This window comes from Nestor notabilis, unplaced genomic scaffold (assembly GCF_000696875.1).
Source record: "Nestor notabilis isolate BGI_N333 unplaced genomic scaffold, ASM69687v1 scaffold4130, whole genome shotgun sequence".
In the NCBI taxonomy this organism is placed as follows: domain Eukaryota; kingdom Metazoa; phylum Chordata; class Aves; order Psittaciformes; family Psittacidae; genus Nestor; species Nestor notabilis.
In genome coordinates, this window is record NW_009909700.1 from 66,493 (window position 1) to 84,992 (window position 18,500).

Below are 18,500 nucleotides of genomic sequence, written 5' to 3' on the forward strand. Positions count from 1 at the left end.
TCAGAAGTAAATGTGGTATATAAAAAGTTTAAGTAGTCTCTGAAAGGGTCGGATTTTCAAAGATTTGGCACATGTAAACAGGAGTATTTGGGTTTTTAGTAGTTCACTTGAGCATAATTTGTCTTCCTCCACTCTGGCTATCTAAGAATATCAGATACTATCATCTGCCTCTTGGAACAGAAGATTGCTATATTGGGTATCATTATGCAAGCTTAACACTTCCATGGTGTCTTCAGCACCAAAGCTGAATTCCAGATTCATTTTATGCCCAGCAAAAGAAGGTTTAATTTGAGATGAAGCTTTTATTTTTTCATAAGTCTTCAGAAAGAGCACAAGCTATCATTTTTTCCAAATGAAAGCATACTCAAATGTTCATGTTGTATCACTTACAGCTTACCTTGCATATGCTGTTCAAAAGTAGTCTTAATCCTTTTGAATATTGTAAGAGGTTTGTCAAAGCCTTTTTCATAAAATTAATAATTTATTGGGAGATGTTTGTTTCAGGGACTATCATTATGTATGAAGAACATCACTGGTAGGCTAGTGTATTAATGTTCTTGTATTTATAACACAGAGTAATAAGACAATTGATGGCCAGCCAGGGAATGTGACATTTGTATCTAAAGACTGTGATGCAGATGCACCTGAAGGTAAGATGAATTCATTTATTTCCTATGTGATATGTGCATGATCAGCTGTAGTAAGTGTCTCAATCTCTTCATGGCTTTGTTCGCTTCAGTCTAATATGAAGTTCTGATCTATAGCTATGTCCAGGAAACAGCTTGCTTACAACTTAAGTTGTTTGAAGAAATGTTGTGGGGGTTTTTTTTTTTAATAGAAATCATGTGTAACAATGCATTTTGCTTCACTTTAAAATCTCCTATTTGCTTTCACATGTATGTAGAAGACCTTAAAAATGAACCCTAGCCAGTGAACAGTTTAGTATCTGAAGTGTTAATTCTGTGTATATGTTTGTCAAACAGTCAGAAGTAATTTTGCAGTGTACTCAGGAAAACCAAGGTCTGAACTTCTCAGTGTAACTTGTCAGATTAGAAAACTTAATTCTTGCTAAGATGTAAATATGGGCTGTTCTATGAACAACAATATCACTGGAACCAGACAGCTTGGGCTATCCTGTAGTCCTCTTAAGTTATCATTCCCTATGACATCTCATATAACTCATGCTCGTCTGTGGTATTAAACACCCATTTTGACCAGCTATTTGGGCAGAAGATGGTTTGTGGAAATTCTGGAGCTGTGAGTAGCAGGCAGATGGATAACTGTGAAGCTTTTCTTGACTCTCTATCTATTCAGGCCTTACTGTGGTGTGTTGGTTACTTTGTTACTTGGGGTTTGTTTTTTTTTTTGGTTTTTTTTCTTTTTGAGAATGGTAGTATTTTACTTAGGCTTTATACCTCTATGAAACTTAGTTAAAGCTGGATTTGTTTTTTTACAAAGTTAGCTTTCCCCTTCCCTCTGCATAGAAACACTTTTTGCAGTTGCTATTAGTACTCTCCATTGCAATACTGATACTACTGTTTAAGGTCACCATCAATTCTCTTGATTGCTTTGGTCTCTTGTTTCAAAAAATTGATCTTGGCAAAAGATTTATGGCCTTCAGAATGGACCATATTTTTTCAGGCTGAAGCTCTCAGTTGTTCTCATCCTGGCAAACATTCAGTTCCTCTGAAGGAGCTGGGAAGAGGAGTTAAATTATGTATGCCTTTATATACTTACAAAAGTCTTGAAAGTGTTTGTTAATTGATGGGAAAGATAAGATGAGAATACAGGACAACTGGTTTTTATCAGTATTCTGTAACTACTGAATTCTGACTTTGCTTCTAGATGCTCTTAGTAGCTCCTCAGGTTTTCTTCCTACTTGTGTTACTGGGAAAGGTAGTATTTCATTTTTAATAATTTTTGTACTAGTGGAGGTAATCTGACCGTTAGTTCTTTTTTCCCAAGTCTGTCAGGCCGTAGTCTCTTCTGCAAGGTCGTTCCCTTGTATTTAAACTCTTCTTCAAATTTATTTTGTAGGTGTTCATATAGTTTCCCAAGGGGGATGGATTTTTCTTCTGTCTCCACTATACCTCAAATAAGTAATTCATCCACAGTTATTTTTGACAGCTATTTTTAGACTTAATGCAGTTTTGAGCATTTTGATATTTTGACAAATATGATTGGTTGTCACACATTTTCTGATTAAAGATAGAAACTTCTCTGCATCGGAGTTTAGAAGAGAAAAATTTGTCATCTTTCAAAATGAGATCACTTTGGGCAGGTTGAACAGGTCTTTGCTTCTTGTAAATAGCTTCTTGGCTTGGCTAGTATCTGCTGGGAGAATATACTCCCTGGCATTGATAAAGCTCATTAGTCTTGACTTTTAAAGGAGAAATTCAAATAGTTTCATTTACTCAAACTTTATTGCTTCATAGTAGGAACTGAGAATGGGCTGAAATAAACTTTCTGAACTCCACCTATGCTTGAGTACTTTGAATACTGATGCTTTAGGCTAGTGTTCTGATACGCTGAACACAAGAGTTGGACTGTATAAATGATGGCTTTGTTTTGTCATTAACATGTGGTGATGCACTGGGTATCTCTGAGTCATGCTCTTCTTAAGAGGAAAGAGGTGGAGAAGGTATTGATATACTATACTAACCCAGTGTAAATAGAATATAGATGGATATTTCTTAAGTGGGAGCATTGATGTGTCAACAGGCTATGGTGGAGTTATTTTAATACAGATACAGTCAGGCCATTAAAGTGTTTTTGTAAATGAAAAAAAGTTTCTTTTGTAATTAAAAAAAAAACCCATAAGTGAAAACACAATTTTTGTAGAAATCAGAAATGTGATGCTTGGCTTGGAATACCTGCCACTTTTAATACCTGATAATGAAAACTAATTAAAGTAACTGTTGTGGAACCTACTTCTATGCTCTGTGATCATATAGAATATGTTGACAAGTGAAACTTATTTTGAAGGTAGGAACTAGATTTTTTAAATACAATTGCTCTTGTTTTTCAAGGATAATAGACACAGAGCAAAAACAGATGCAGCTAACTTCAAGTTAAGATAAAGGTTGACCAAGCACTTGCAGTTTTTATTGACTTCTTTGGTACTAGGGTTTTATCTTATGTAAACCAGTGAACTGGAACTAAATGCAAATATTGATTTGTCCTCTCAGTGCTGTATTTTGTTTTATTTAAACTGAATTAATTCTAACAGGTATTTTTCCTTAAGCATAAAATAAACTGACCTTTTAACGGCTCTGCTGATAGATAATGTTATAGCAATCTGCTCTGATGTATTGAATACTCGGATGTTGTAGGTGTGATCTCTACTTACTGTAACTACATTTTTTTTCTTTCTGAGATGGTAGAAGAGACCTGAACTTGTAGCAACTAATAATTTCAAACCTCAGTGTTGTTAAAACTCTAGTCTTTAACGGGCAGTGTTTTGTATTTGTTTCAAACCAGTGTTTGGCTTGATGAAAAGGACAATTATACCTCTTGGAGAAAAATAAGACAGCTAAAATACAATCTTATAAAACCCACACTCTATATATTAAACTGCAAATGCTTATTTGTGGAGTTTTGGCATTATATTGCCTGCTTTCATGCAGAGAAGCTTGTGTTGTGAAATGGGTCATTTAAGGTTGCTCAAAGAGTGGCCATCAAAGATAGCAAGAGCAGTTTTAATATGAATTTATGAAAGTGCAGTTTAACAGAATTTGATGACAAGGTTCATTCTGTTACTTATTACATGGATGAAGCATACAAAAGGAAGTTGAGGTAAAATTGAGCTAAAAATTATTGGTAGAGACATGAGGGAGACTGTCCTGTTGGGTCATGAGGTTTAGAATAGAGCCCTTTGCTCTCTGAACTCCCGGACAAGCCTAGTTGTGGCTGGGCTTAGTCTCTCAGAAGGTTACAGGAGGCCCTCCCTTATTGAGTCATGGAGTTCAGAATACACTCCCTTGTTTTCTAAGCTCCTGGTGGAGCCTAGGTGTAGCTAGGTCTAGTCCTAGTCTCAGACTTAGTCAGTGGCTGATACCTAAAGGGTTACAAGTGTATCAATTCACCAAAGGTATGATTTTTACACAGCTTTTACATAGCAGCAGTTTGTAGTTTTGAGGTGGATCTTAACATTTACGAAGTGAGTCAATGGAATTTACTACACTTGCTATAGCAATCTGTACACAAATATGCACACATACAGAGAGTCAAAGACATATCCAGGTATGCCTGTTAAAAATTCCTGAGCTCAGTGAAATACTAATTTCAAATGTCTTGGCTGTTCTCTGCGGGTGAGGGTTGAACATTGAGGAGTGGGGATTCTTTGGCCCAGGCTGCACTGTCAGCTTTTGGCAGCAATTCTCCAATGATCACAAACTCAAGTGTGTGAGCTCTGAGGGGTATGCCTCTCAAAGGGAGATGCTGGTCACAGCCCATTGCAGTCCAGGACTGCTCAAAGGGCCTCACTTAAAAGCACTGTTTATAGGTTCGCAAGATGATTGGCTTTAGTCATTAGTGAATTTTCATCCTGGCCACAACCCAAGTTGGCAATTATTTGAAACATTTCAGAACTCCAGTAACAATGATATGATTCCATTTTGTCTACAATCAAGGGAAGGAATGTTCTGAGGCTGTCAGGGGATAACTGATTATCTCTGTTCTTGCTTCCTACCTTAGCCTAGCCAGAGAACAGGAGTCCCTGGTATGATCAGTGCCTCCCTCCTTAGCCATCTAATTTTCTGGTATGGTCAAGACTTTTCATAAGCTTTCTAAATAGTCTTTTGGAGCAGCACATTTAATATATTTGTTATAGGCAAAACAAGCATTAGTTTTCAGTGTTCAATACAGTTGGACCAAGACCTCAGTTTGATCATTTTTTTCAAGGACTAATGCCAGCTGAACTGGTCAAGGACTAGTGACAGTTCCAAAGTTCACTTGAGCATAAAGTCAATCAAAGGAGTTCAGTTGTGTGATAAAGGCTCTTGCAGCTGGACTAATGCACTGAGAACTTGCTGAACAGATTAATGATATTTCATGTAAATGAGCAATGACTCAGCTGCAAACCTGTTCACAAGACTTTTGCAACCTTAATTATGAGATCTGATGCACACTATCTCCCTTCTTCTCGACCAAAAATCCCATGAAACGTGTTTTTTTTTTTTTTTTAAGCATGATTCATTTTACATGTGTAACATGCTATGACTACCACTTGGATTCTTTAATTTCCTTAATTGGGGAAATGAGCCCTTCCCAAGGCCTGCTAAATGCTGAGTACAATCTGTCTGCTGGTCCTTTTGCATAGACCTACACTGACTCCAGTTGCATGTAAAGTGGGAAAGAAGAAAAGTTATCTCCATTTTTATGGCTTTGAACTGGGCAGGACTTACTGTGCTAATTAGATCTGTGCCTTCTCTTGTCAGCTGGAAGTCAACAAGTGCAAGACCTTGAGCTTTATTTTAGCCTGAATAAAGTAGACATTACTCAAGCTGAAAAGGTACCCCAAATATGAATACCAAAACAGGAGCATATTACTTGTTCTTCAGAGAAATCCAGAAGGTGTGCAAAGTGAAAGCACAAGTTGCTCAGAACCTTCAATATTAGAAATTTAATGTTAAATCTTATGACTGTAGATTACCACTTCCAAATGATTGTTCTACATGAATTACTTTTCAAAGTTAAATGCTACACAAAAAGCCTAAATGAGGCTTTAGTTAGGGGCTTTATCAATTTTCCTGTTTACTGAATGGAACTTAATAGTGTACTTACTAGTACTTTACCCTGAATCTCTGCTTAGACCTAACACTGAAATTCTCTATAATCATGAGAACTCAATATAAATAAGCACAATGGTTCATGTTTAACTGAAGAAAGCCCTGTTTGGCAGCTGTGAATAGCATGAGTAACTAAGTGCTGTGAATCTTTTTCTGCAGGACATTGTTCATGGATGTGCAGTTGTAAACACATCAATTCCTACACTTGATTCTGTACCCGACTGTGGGTAGATATAAGCTGCACTGAATTACCCCTCTTTTCCTTCAAAGGGATTGTAGCTGAAGAGAGAGGAGGCTGCATTTACTAAATACTATGAAATGTTAAATGGAGTTTAGCAGTAAAGCAATTGCATATTTTCTTCGTGGATCGACATCCTAGTTCTGTTGCTTGTTGGATTTAAGCCCAACAGTAAAGTGAGATGTTCTGATATTTTCAGTACTTTGGAATCAGAGTTGAAGCTCCTTACAAAGGGTTGAGAGGTATGGACACTTCATTAAAAGGAAGTAATAAACCTGGTGTAATGTCCCGTGTGAGTGGGAAACCTACCAATACTTTGTGTTAAAAATGATCATTTTATTAAAGGCAGTTCTCTTACCAAAAGAAGGCATGATGTTTGGCCTCTCTAAAAGTAGCAATATCAATAAATCTTTTAATCACTGAGAAACATAAATTATAACTTGCATTGGAAATACTTCCAATGAAATGTTGAGAGCTGTTTCTGTGTGTAATCAAATCATCTTTTTTTATCTTGGTACAGACAGCTGATAAATTCACTACATAACAGCTGAACAGAAAACTTAAACAGTAACCTGGCAAAGCTACATACAGATGCTTCCTGTCTGTCTTCAAACATGTCTTGCCCAATAGAATTACAAAGGATTAATTTATAAAGATGGTCTTTTTCACTGCTTAAGAAACATCCTGCAGCTAGATTGGGTAAAAGGATTTGCTCAGACCAATGTCAGTCTGAACTGTGAGGGAGAAACTTGACTGGGTTAGTCAAATGTATCATAAATTTTGTCTGAAGGAGGCAGAGGATGGGAAGGACGCCATTGTTTTCAGAGTATCATTAATAAGAAAATCACTAATTCACATCAAATTTCTTATTTAAAAGAATTTGCATTAGGTCTTTTAAGTTTGACTCTTTGATAGTCATAACTGGTTTTATTCTCAAGAGAATAAGCAAGGCATTCCATCACTAGAAGTTCCCGTACTTTGTCAAATGCTTCATTGAGTGTTAGCTGCATATGAATGCTTCTCTCCACAGATAGAATATGAGGTACTCTGTGTAAGGATACTAAGAGGTCAAGATAAGAAGGACATGGAGCTGTTGGAGCAAGGGTGATAAGGGGGCTAGAGCACCTCCCGTATGAAGACAGGCTGAGAAAGTTGGGGCTGTTCGGCCTGGAGGAGAGAAGGCTGCATGGAGACCTCATAGCAGCCTTCCAGTATCTGAAGGGGGCCTATAAGGATGCTGGGGAGGGACTCTTTTTGTTAGGGACTGTGGTGGTAGGACAAGGGGTAATGGGTTCACACTAAAACAGGGGAAGTTCAGGTTAGATAAAAGGAAGAAGTTCTTTACAGTGAGGGTGGTGAGGCACTGGAAAGGGTTGCCCAAGGAAATTGTGAATGCTCCAACCTTGGTGGTGTTCAAGGCCAGGTTGGACAGAGCCTTGGGCAACATGGTTTATTGTGAGGTGTCCCTGCCCATGGCAGGGGGCTTGGAACTAGATGATCTTAAGTTCCTTTCCAACCCAAACTATTCTACGATTCTATGGATCTGTTAAAATATCCTCTTTGTTCCCATCCTCTGAATTCTTTTCCAGGTAGCATGATCTCGGGATGGGGAAAACAATAAACCCTTATCACACAGGACAAACATCCTTCTTAAGTGGTCAGTTAAGTAGAGTATGAACCAAGTAGAAAGGACATGATAAAAATGAGGCTAACACTGAAGGTCAAGGGGTGTAATGGAGTTTCAAGGAGAAGTCTGAACTAGCGTAAGTTTAAACTTGTGCCAAGCTGCTACTTGAAAATATGGTAGGTAGCTAATGGAAAATGTTTTAATTAGAATTAAAATGATAGGTTGTGCTGTCCACTGGCTGCTTCCTTTCTGGAATCTGGCATCCATTTTCAGCCCTAGGGTTTTGTCTTCAAAGTTTATCAATATCTATGTCTTTTAAAATACAAATTTTTTGCCTTTTTTAAAAAATGAGGTGTTCAGGGGAGACTCAGAAAACATCTCTTGCACAAGTTCAAATTTGAAGTCAGCATTTTAAAAGGGAAAAATAGCAATTATATGGCTTGTGTCCAAACACATCTGACCAGTGTTCATGATTAACCTAAATTGTACATAGTGTTTCAAAAGATACTTAGTTTCAACAGATACAGAGTATACTTTTTACCTCTGCAGGTTAATCCTATGTCTTATTGTTTTCCTGTAGAAAAAAGGGCATTATCTCTGTTTAGAATTAATATGGCTTCAGATTTTAGTCATTAGTTAATGCTGTACGCTTTCACTATGCACATGGCCTTATAGCATTAGTATTTCTTCACTTAATGGTATTTAATAAACATTAAAATCAAGTCATCCTTTAAACTTAAAAATGAGATTAACAGGTTTAGGTCTTTGAATCTCATTATAAGGTTTTCCTCTGGTTTGTTAATACATGCAAATCTTGGCAGCCTCACAGATTCTCTGTAACCAAGCTAAAATAGAAACCTTATAGCTGGGTGCAATTCTCCATTGTAATGCCATAGCTGTGCTAGGATGAACTCCAAATCTCAGTCCTCTTTTTGCCATTTTAAGCTCTTGAATATTTAGAGGGAAGTGGCGAGAACTCTTGCCTATGTTTAGCTAAGGCTTATTTGTGCTTGCTGGTTTGTAAGATCTAGTACCCTCTTTCTGTGACAAAATAACAGAATAGTTAGGGTTGGAAAGGATCTTAAAATCATCTAGCTCCAACCCCCTGCCATAGGCCGGAACGCCTAACACTAGATGATGTTGCCCAAGGCTCTGTCCAACCTGGCCTTGAATATCCTGTATTTCTTGTTCATACATGCCCCTTTGTTTAAACTTGACTATTGGAAAGAATGATTATGTGACCCAGATCACTGAATAGGACATTCTGACTGCTAAATAATGAGAATAAACTCTGCTGACCAGTGACTCTTTTCCTCTCCTTTCAGCATAAAATCTTAAAGGATATTTCTGGAAGCCTCCTTTATGCTGTGAAATCCTGGTAGCACTGACAGGATATGCAGACTCTCAGGCAATTGAATATAAACATTCATAGGGTGTAGTTATCATCAAGAAATTGTATGGCTGCTGCAATAACATACTGCAAAGTAACAACAAATAGCTATTGGTTGTTCAGACTTACAACTTTTGTTACAAGATCAGATCTGACTGTTTGTTATAAAACCAGACTGATTCACATTGATTACATCATTTTCTGGCTGTCAGGTTTATATCAGGTTGGGTGTGATTTGCAGATCTGCAGTATGAGAGATCTGATGCAACTTAAGTTGTCCCTTAAGTCACTGAAAAAAAGCAGAGTTTGCCTTCTAAATGATAGTTTGTCCCAGAAAGTTTTTCTGGCTTCCTTATTAGTGCCTGGTTTCCAAGTTCTTACGTCCTTCTTAATCTTATAAATCATCTCCTTTGTTTGCAAACCTACTTAGCAGCTCTTGTTAAATAAGGTAGGATTTTGGACTAGACTTTATCCAGCTAGACTTTTGGTCTCTAAAGGTCTCTTCTAGGTGCCAACCCACTACCAATTCCAGCTAAGAAAATTAAAAAACAAAACCAAACAACCAACCCACACACACCCCCCAAGAAAAAAAAACACCAACCCTCCACCACACAGAAACCCAAAACTGGGGTGAAACCACAGGCAGCTTTTTGTGTTTGCATGTTAGGGCCCATATTTAAAGTTGTAGGTAGCTGCAGACTATTGTTTAACATCTGAGTGATTTGATAGTCATGCTTCCGTAGTGCGCTGTAGTACTTCAGAGTGCTGCCAGCTTGAAATGTTGGAAGCTTAGTGGTTCACTTCTCTTTAAACGGGGAGCTATTATAGCTACATACAATCAGTTGGGAAATGTTTTGAGATCCTTGCTGTACATGAATGAGCCAATTCCAGTAATGTTTTTCAGCCTGATAAGGAATCAAAGGTGTAAATCTGTTGCAAAGTTAACCTTGAGCAAGCAGTGCTGAAGGTCTGTAATATCTGCATTGTCATGAAAGCTGAAGGAGCAACAACTTGAAGGTTTAAGCAATTTCTAGAAGTTAGCTGAGAGAAGGAGATAACTGATACGGGATGCTACAAATGAAAACTTTTAGAAGCTTTGTATAGCTTACTGATTTTAGCTAGTGAAACCAGAGAAGCAGGAGCAGAGGGGCTAGACTGAGAAGTGCAACAACAGGCTTAACAGCTGAATAAGGCTAGTATTAATTTTGTGTGTGTATGTGTATATGCATGTATATCTATACACACAGAATATGGAATAAGTGGGAGATGTGCTCAAATAGAACATGCAAAAAAACACTTCTGTAGAAACTGCTGAGTAGCAGGCACCTAAGAACATAGTCTTTTTGATCCTGTTTAGCCAACCAGAGAAGAAAGAAATACTGCATTTGTGGCTGAGGGCAGCTGTTACTGCCACTCCATTAATCTGTTTCCAGAGAAACCTGTGAAAGTGATACATGAAATAGAATCTTAAACTTCTGTGAAAATTTGAAATACTGGAATGACCTTAATACTTCAAGAAGTATGGATGAAGATGTTGTGAGGTGATGGGTTCAAAGGTACAAGAGCAAAGGGGAAACTTGTAGTTTCAAAACTTCTGATGTACTTGTTAACATCTGAAGACTCCCAAAGCTTGTTTTGTCTTGGTCATCTGAACAGTTTGGCATGTGACCAAAGCCAGACCCAGAAACAAGTCCATGTTCTGTCTCTTGAGTTTTCAATCTTTAGCAGATTTTTTTTTTTTTTATAAACTTTCTTAGCTGCTTATTTACACTGTTTTGTTTGAAATTTATTTTCTTATCAGATGGGAAAACCAGTACATGTCTCAGGATTGCTTATAGCACTGTAGGACACTCTCCCTTCAATGGTCAAAAGGGATTCTGATCACTAAGGGGATATTTATGCTGAAAGTGGAAGTCTCGCAGCTGCTTGAGAAGAAGTTTAATTGGATGTGATGCAGTCATGAATACATGTCATGGTTTAAGCCCAGCTGGTAACTCAGAACCACAGAGCCACTTGCTCGCTCCTCCCCATCTTCCTCTTCCCCCCGCTCCCGGAGGGATGGGGAGGAGAATCAAAAGAATGTAACTCCCACGGGTTGAGATAAGAGCAGTCCAGTAACTAAGGTTGTCATGTCCTGATGGACAGCACGGGCAGGATTCGGATGTCACTGGGTGAAATTAAGACACAAATGAGGTCAAATGTCCACATAATGTGATTTATTACCAAAAATTACTGTAACCTACAGTGTTAGAAGAAGAAAAAGAGGAAGAGTAGGAAAAGAAAGGATAGAAGCAGTATATCAGTAGATTTGCAGAGAGAGAGAGAGAGTCAGATAGTTAAGTTACCACCATGGAGTTGCATGGCATCCTGTCTTCCAGATCAGTGGGAGAAGTCTTCCAACTAGCCAGTGGACATGCGGTCCTTTATACCATATCACACCCATATGTTAGACAGATAGCTGTTACCCCAGCATTGTGCAACAACTGTGATCAGTCATGGGTTGCATCTGTGAATTGTGTGTTTCAGCAGGTTTTTTTATCTGCTGGCCATACAGTTTGTTCCTTACAAGGACGCTCCAGTCCACCCATCAGAGTGGAAACCTTTCAGCACAAGAATGTTCCAGTCAGCTTATCAGAAAGGAAGCTTCTCAGCCTCCTCCTTGGTGGTCAGCACAGCTGAGTCAACAGACCCAAACCCACAAGTTTGTTTCAGAGAACAATGAAGTCTCCTTCTGAGGGGTAAACGGTCTCATCACACCCGCTACAGTTCATAGTTCACGGAGAACAATGATTGAGACAAGTATTCATTTTACATATCAATCCTGCTACCAAGGTATAATACAAAACTAGTACTGCAACCACCAGTGATAATAATGATAAGAGGAATAACAAGGGGAGAGGACACAACTGCTCACCACCTGCTAACTGATACCCAGCCCAACCCGAGCAGCGATCTGGGCCTTCCAGATAACTCCCCCCAGTTTCTATACTGGGCATGACGTGCTGTGGTATGGAATACCCCTTTGGCCAGTTTGGGTCAGGTGTCCTGTCTCTGCTTCCTCCTGGCTTCCCCTCCTCCCTGGCAGAGCATGAGACTGAGAAAGTCCTTGGTCAGAGTAAACATTATTTAGCAACAGCTGAAAACATCGGTGTTACTGGTGTTGTTCCCAGGTAGAAAGTCAAAAACACAGCACTGCACCAGCTACTAAGGAGGAGAAAAAATGAACCCAGGACAATATGGAATATGGCTGTATGTCTTATACCATAGATGTTACTTGGTTTCTTACCTAGTTGAAGTGTCATGTGCGTTTGTGGGCCATTAACTTCTTTGTCCAGTTTCTTTGTATGGGCGAAGTTGCTCAACTTTTTTGGTCAGTTCGATTACTGTAAGTTAAAAATAACTCTTTCCATGATTTCCCTAGTAAAATATTGAATCACAAGACAAATTAAATAGGGCTCTTATTCTGTGTACTCTGTAGTCACATATAGCCAGTCCATGGGTCTTAGACATTTCCATAGTCTTTCGTATGTGGTCTGAGTTGCAACACACTTTTCTTATCCAAGGTGAGATATCCAATTAAGAAAATAATTTTATTTTGAAGTTTAAGAAATTGCTGCAGATATTGCTGCAGAGAAAATGTTGCCATTATGAAAACAAGGCTTTATCAGAGCCTTTAGTTTACCTTAGTGAGCTGGAGAGCTGCAGATGGTGTTGACAATACTGTCTGCAATTATGAAGCGTCTTCACTTTACCAGCACTTCTTACTTTGCTGGAAACCTCCTCTTCTACGGACATGCCATGCTCAGAAATAATATAGTGTTGTGAGTGGTGTGCTACTTTGATTTACTTCCTTGTGATTTTTTTGTTTGGTTGGTTGTTTTTTTCTTTTTTTGTGGTTTTGTTTTGGTTTTTTGTGGGGGTTTTTGTGTTGTTTTTTGGTGGGGTTTTTTTTTAATCTTTTGTAGGGCAAGGACTTGTGTTAATCAGGAGGGGAAGGGGTCAGTTTTCTCTGCATAACTGAGATCTGGTCTAGAAAACCAGGAAGGATTAGTTCAGGCAAATTCCTTCCTTGTGTTTTCACTCTCTATGTTAGTGTCGAAGCTTGCTTTCTATAATTAAGCTGTTTTGCACTTTAATTAGCTGCAGAATGTACCTGTTTGTTTGTTATATCCCTTGAGTTTAGTAGTTGTGAAATGCCAGTTTAACTTCTTTGTCTGCTGATACTGTGCAACAGATTCCAGAAATTGGTCTGCTGCTTAATGTAGTATTTAACTTCATATTTTAAACTATTCTATTGGTTTTATAAAGTATAAGTCACTGGAGAACCACTGAAGAAATAGAGTTGTTTGTCTATATAGATACAGTCGTTCTAGACTCAGTTTTGGTTTGGATGGGGCATGGAGCTGCTGGAGCAAGTCCAGAGGAGGGCCAGAAGGATGATAAGAGGGCTGGAGCACCCCCTGTATGAAGACAGGCTGAGAAAGTTGGGGCTGTTCAGCTTGGAGAAGAGAAGGCTGCGTGGAGACCTCATGGCAGCCTTCCAGTATCTGAAGGGGGCCTAGGAGGATGCTGGGGAGGGACTCTTTGTTAGGGACTCTAGTGGTAGGACAAGGGGTGTAATGGCTTTAAACTTAAACAGGGGAAGTTTAGATTAGATATAAGGAAGAAGTTCTTCACAGTGAGGGTGATGAGGCACTGGAAAGGGTTGCCCAAGGAAATTGTGAATGCTCCAACCCTGGTGGTGTTCAAGGCCAGGCTGGGCAGAGCCTCGGGTGACATAGTTCAGTGTGTGGTGTCCCTGCTCATGGCAGGGGGTTGGAACTAGATGATCTTAAGGTTCTTTCCAACCCAAACCATTCCATGATCTTGGCAAGGTCAAGTGGCATGACTTTAACAGACTTAAGCTGCAGAACTGCGTTCAGCTCTGGGGCCCCCAGTGCAAGAATGTGGACCTGCCTGAGTCCAGATGAATGCCACAAAGATGATCAGAGGGACGGATTACTTGTGCTGTGAAGACAGGCTGACGGTACTGGGGGTAGGAAGAACAGGCAAATCTGGGTTGCTTACTTCCTCTAGTGTTCAAATTGTTTAGATATGAAGCATAGTAAATAAAAAAATCTGGAGGTCATGTTATATCTTAGCATGGGCTTGGGGCACCCCTCCTTGCACTGAGGGCATTTCTCACCTGGCTTGTGTGTCCTGCTGGCTGCCCTCTGCCATGACCACTCAAGTGGTCACAGGCTGTCTCCCATACCAGCTTTTAGATTACCTGTCTGCAATCTTAAAAATGCCTTAACAACTTGATTCTTAATTCCGTTAAAACTTGTCACTTTGTAATGAAGAATACTTAAGTAATATTTTTAGGTGTGGTTGTATTTATGGTGTTAGAGGAGCAAGACTTAACCACTAATGCCAGGTCTTGGGTACAAATGAGCCCTCTGTTATCTGGGTCACTAAAGGTCCAGGATTTGTTAGGGGTTTCTTTGCCTACACAACTCAACATTGTAATTGACTTCATTTTTTCAAATCTTACACAATCCTGGTAGGGGGGTGTGCTTTTAAAGTACTGAAACCTGGTTTTGAATACAGAATCTGCTTTGAATCTCTTGCTTATGGCTACAGTTTATCTAAAATGGGAAGAGAGTGAGCAGGATCTATCAGAACAGGCAATAATCGATACATCTGTAGGAGAAATTGTACCCAACCATAATGGAGTTACCTGAATGACTCTTAGCTTAGTGTACCTGTTCTCACATTCTTTCCCATAGTAAGAAATATCACTCTTGCATATCTTCCAGGTATAGGAAAGTAAATTTGATTTAATGGAGTGCAAATGTCCTTAAGAGCTGAATGGTATCGAAAACTGTTGAATTATTATTCTATAAATTAAAATTAGCTTTTTTTGTTTGTTCTGTGTAAATCAATACTATTTGTTTTCCTTTTAGATCAGTGTATTGTTACTCGGACATACCTCTTTCTTCATAAATTTTGGTTCTTCAGTGCTGCCTATTACTTTGGGAACTGGGCATTCATTGCAGTAAGTACTCTGATTATAGAGATAGCTGAATCAAGTTGGATAATTTACAGTTATTGAAATAGTAGTTGTTGAATCATTTGCATCACCACACTGTCATTTCATTTTGCATACATTACCCTTTTATGCCCTTTAATTGAATCACCATAACTTTTACTACTTATTTTAAATTTGCAGGTCTTTTTAATTGGATTAATTGTTTCATGCTGCAAAGGCAAGAAATCAGTCATTGAAGGTGAAGTGGATGATGATGATTCAGACATGAGTGATGACGAACTATCTGCTTATTACCGTTGATAGTTTTTTGCCTTCAAGATGAAAAAATGTAATATAAAGTTATGTTGAAAGTCATACCCATGTGGAATTGGTATCTAAATAAGCATCCTTGCACTTGTAAAAATAGAGGAAATAAGAGTAATCACTTAAAGGGGTCAAAAAATCAATATCTCTTTTTGAGTATCACTTGTATAAGAACATATCAAAGCTGAATAATATATAGAAAATATTGTTTTATGATTAAACATACATGTAACTTTCTGATGTATAATTTGAACTACTGTAACCATTTCATAATTCAAGATGCTATTTTGTTAAGTTTTCTTAAATACTTTCATGCCTAACTTGTAGGATTTTTTTTTTAATTCAAGTTCATAAATAAAACTAGCTAAAATCTGCAAAACAGCTGTTGCAAACATTGCTAGAAAAATTTGGATAAGATTTATGCTTTCAGAAGGGTGTGACGTAACTTTTATACTAGTTCGCTGCCTAAAAAGAGACTGTCCTAAAAGTATGCCAGCAAACATCCACGTAGTTGGTGAGTTCCCGGTCTGTGAAGAGTAAGTCTTTTTCATACTGTTATCCCCACTGAGTTACCATGAGAATCCTCAGGTAACTATGAGGTGGCTTTTGCTCTATCAAAGGAAATCATTAGTATGAATGACAATATTCAGCATTGTTGCAGTGTTTTAGTACAGTTCAGTTCTGAAATTGCCAGGTGCCTGACTTAGTAATAACCAATGGAATAATTAAGCTGTGATTAATTTTTAACTTATTTTTCTCTTTAATGCAAATTGTCTACTTTGATGTTTTCTTTCAATATTTAATGTAAATGTTGTCAACTTGTTTACAAGCCAATATGTTTATATAAACACAGTTCATAAATATTTTCATCATTCATGTTGTCTTTGTAGTGTTATTTTGGCTATATAGTTACTGAGATATATTTCTAAGGCTGAAACTATCTTCAGATATCCTTTGAGAGACTCCGAAAGCGAAAATGTTTACAAGTACAAGCTTTTAAACTTCTAATTGCTACCTAAGTGAAATTATAGTCCATGCAAGCACATGGAAATATATCTTGGGTAATCTTTATGTAAGACTGTGACATAGTTATTGAAATGTAGGAGAATTATTAATGTCCTGCTTATGTGTTTGTAAACTCTTAAAACTGGCAGGTTTCTGTTCAGTTATTTCAAAAGCACTCTGTGTCTTCCTGCAGTATTTTAGAACAGCAGGCTTTCAGGAGCTTTGGAATTTTAATTTAGCTTCAGTATCTCAAGAAGTCTTAGGCTTATTGCTTAGTTAATGTATGGACATTCTTACAGGAACAAACAAAACTGAAGTCTTAACAAGTCTTCTGTGCCAGCTGCTCCAATAATATACATGTTTATGTGACAACCTGGAAGAATGTCTGATGTTGTAGCTTGATCATAAGCTACAAGTATGCAGTCAGGTCTGCTTAACTAATAGCAATCAATCTGTTTGCTACCAATAACACATTTAAAAGGACAGAAATATGTTCAAACACTGATAGTAGGTACTGGAACTTGACTAGGCAGTCTGACTGTGACTAGAATTAGAAGAATGCTATTTAAACATGACCATTGGGGAAACTTACAAGGCATTATTTATAAGAAGTTCAAGTAACTCAAACGGAAGGTGGAACCTGATGTTGACTGCCTGGAAGCTGCATCCAGAGGATATCAAGAAGTTAAGTATACTTCTTTTTGGATGCCCTGGTGAAAAATTTACATGAGCTAATTTAAATAAAGTCAGCTGCACAGATCTTGTCCTTTTTTGTGGGTTTTGCTCATCAGCTTTAACCACTGAAAATTATCACTTCTGTCTTTGCGTACAGGTGTGACAATCTTTCTGGGTGTAAGATTGAGCTGTGATACCCAATTTTTAAGAGTTGTATCCATCTTAGCCATTTCCCTAGTGACAAATTGCTTGTCTTCTGAAGACTGGCAGGAAAGTGTTTATTTCATGCCATGTAGTTGCTTGCGTGTGACATGTAGGCTTAGGGATCATTGGCCAAGATGTCTGGCCAGTCCCTAAGTATATGTTGCTATAGGTCTTCCCTGTTTCCACGCTCTTCATTGCTAGTTTTCTTCCCAATCCAGTCCTGTTTCCTGTTTAAATATCTATATGCAGAAATGCAATGGTCTGCCTTTTGAATTGGTGGCTTGTCTCTTGTTTCTAATTCAGTAAGTACCACTTTCTTTAATCCAGGTGTTAACCAGGTTTACAACCAACTTATTGCTAGTTGCAGCTAGCAAGAAACCTGCTTCTGCATGGGAGTTCAAAAGTTCTTTCAGATGTTTGCTGTCACTGTCTGTCATACAAGCAATAAATAACTGTTAGCATTTATAATCAGTTATTCTTCACCTGCCAAATCCTCACTGAAGTTTCTCAGGAGTTCACTGAACCATTTGACTGACAAGGTTTTAAAAGATTTTTTGTATGCACTAGTATAATTGTAAGAAACATACACTCAAGAACTGATCTGTAGTCAACACTTCATGTTATAGAAACTTGACATTTTTAACTGTACAGTGCCTTTAAAATGAACTAGAGGTGGTTTTGAAGGTTACTGTATGATAAAGTTGCCAGCTGGATTTGTACACCCAGCATCAGCCAGTGAAGAAAATTAGCAGTGAAATTTAAGATAACCCTGACTTAAAATACTTGGCTTTGATCAATATTTGCAGGAACTTTAAGAAACAGAATTTCTGGTATATTATTTCCTAGTTGTTTCTTGTGCTATCATCAATAAGATACTTGCAAGTAGAAAAATTAATTACTTCCACGAAGTTATCTCTGCTGTGGCAGCACTTGTTGCATTGGCGAAATAGATCACTTAGCTGTTATGTTATGAAGTCATATTTAGAATTTTCTGCAGATTTTGGAGCAAACTTGAACTTTCCAGTCATGTTTTAATAGAGTATTCTACCTTGTAAGCAAACCTCTAGCATCTTCAACTGAGTCTTCAGAGGTCTCAGTTTCCTGAACAAAAGTCAATTAAAAAGCTATCAGAGTTGTATCACTGCTTTGATTATATAAATGATATTCCAAGTACATCTCTGTAGTATGAGCTTGCAAGACTTCTGAATAGCTATAATGTACTATCAGTTCTGGCTTAA

At 38.0% G+C, this 18,500-nt stretch overlaps 1 protein-coding gene across 1 annotated transcript in view; it reads left to right on the forward strand.

Moving 5' to 3' along the window:
- LMBRD1 (LMBR1 domain containing 1) overlaps positions 1-15,695 on the forward strand; it is an 82,073-nt gene extending 66,378 nt beyond the window's left edge. Inside the window, exons 14-16 of the mRNA XM_010019052.1 lie at positions 575-650; positions 14,990-15,081; positions 15,256-15,695. Coding sequence (XP_010017354.1) covers positions 575-650; positions 14,990-15,081; positions 15,256-15,375 — 288 coding nt within the window. The 3' untranslated portion in view covers positions 15,376-15,695. The remainder of the gene's footprint in view (positions 1-574; positions 651-14,989; positions 15,082-15,255) is intronic.
- The last annotated feature ends 2,805 nt before the right edge of the window (positions 15,696-18,500 follow it).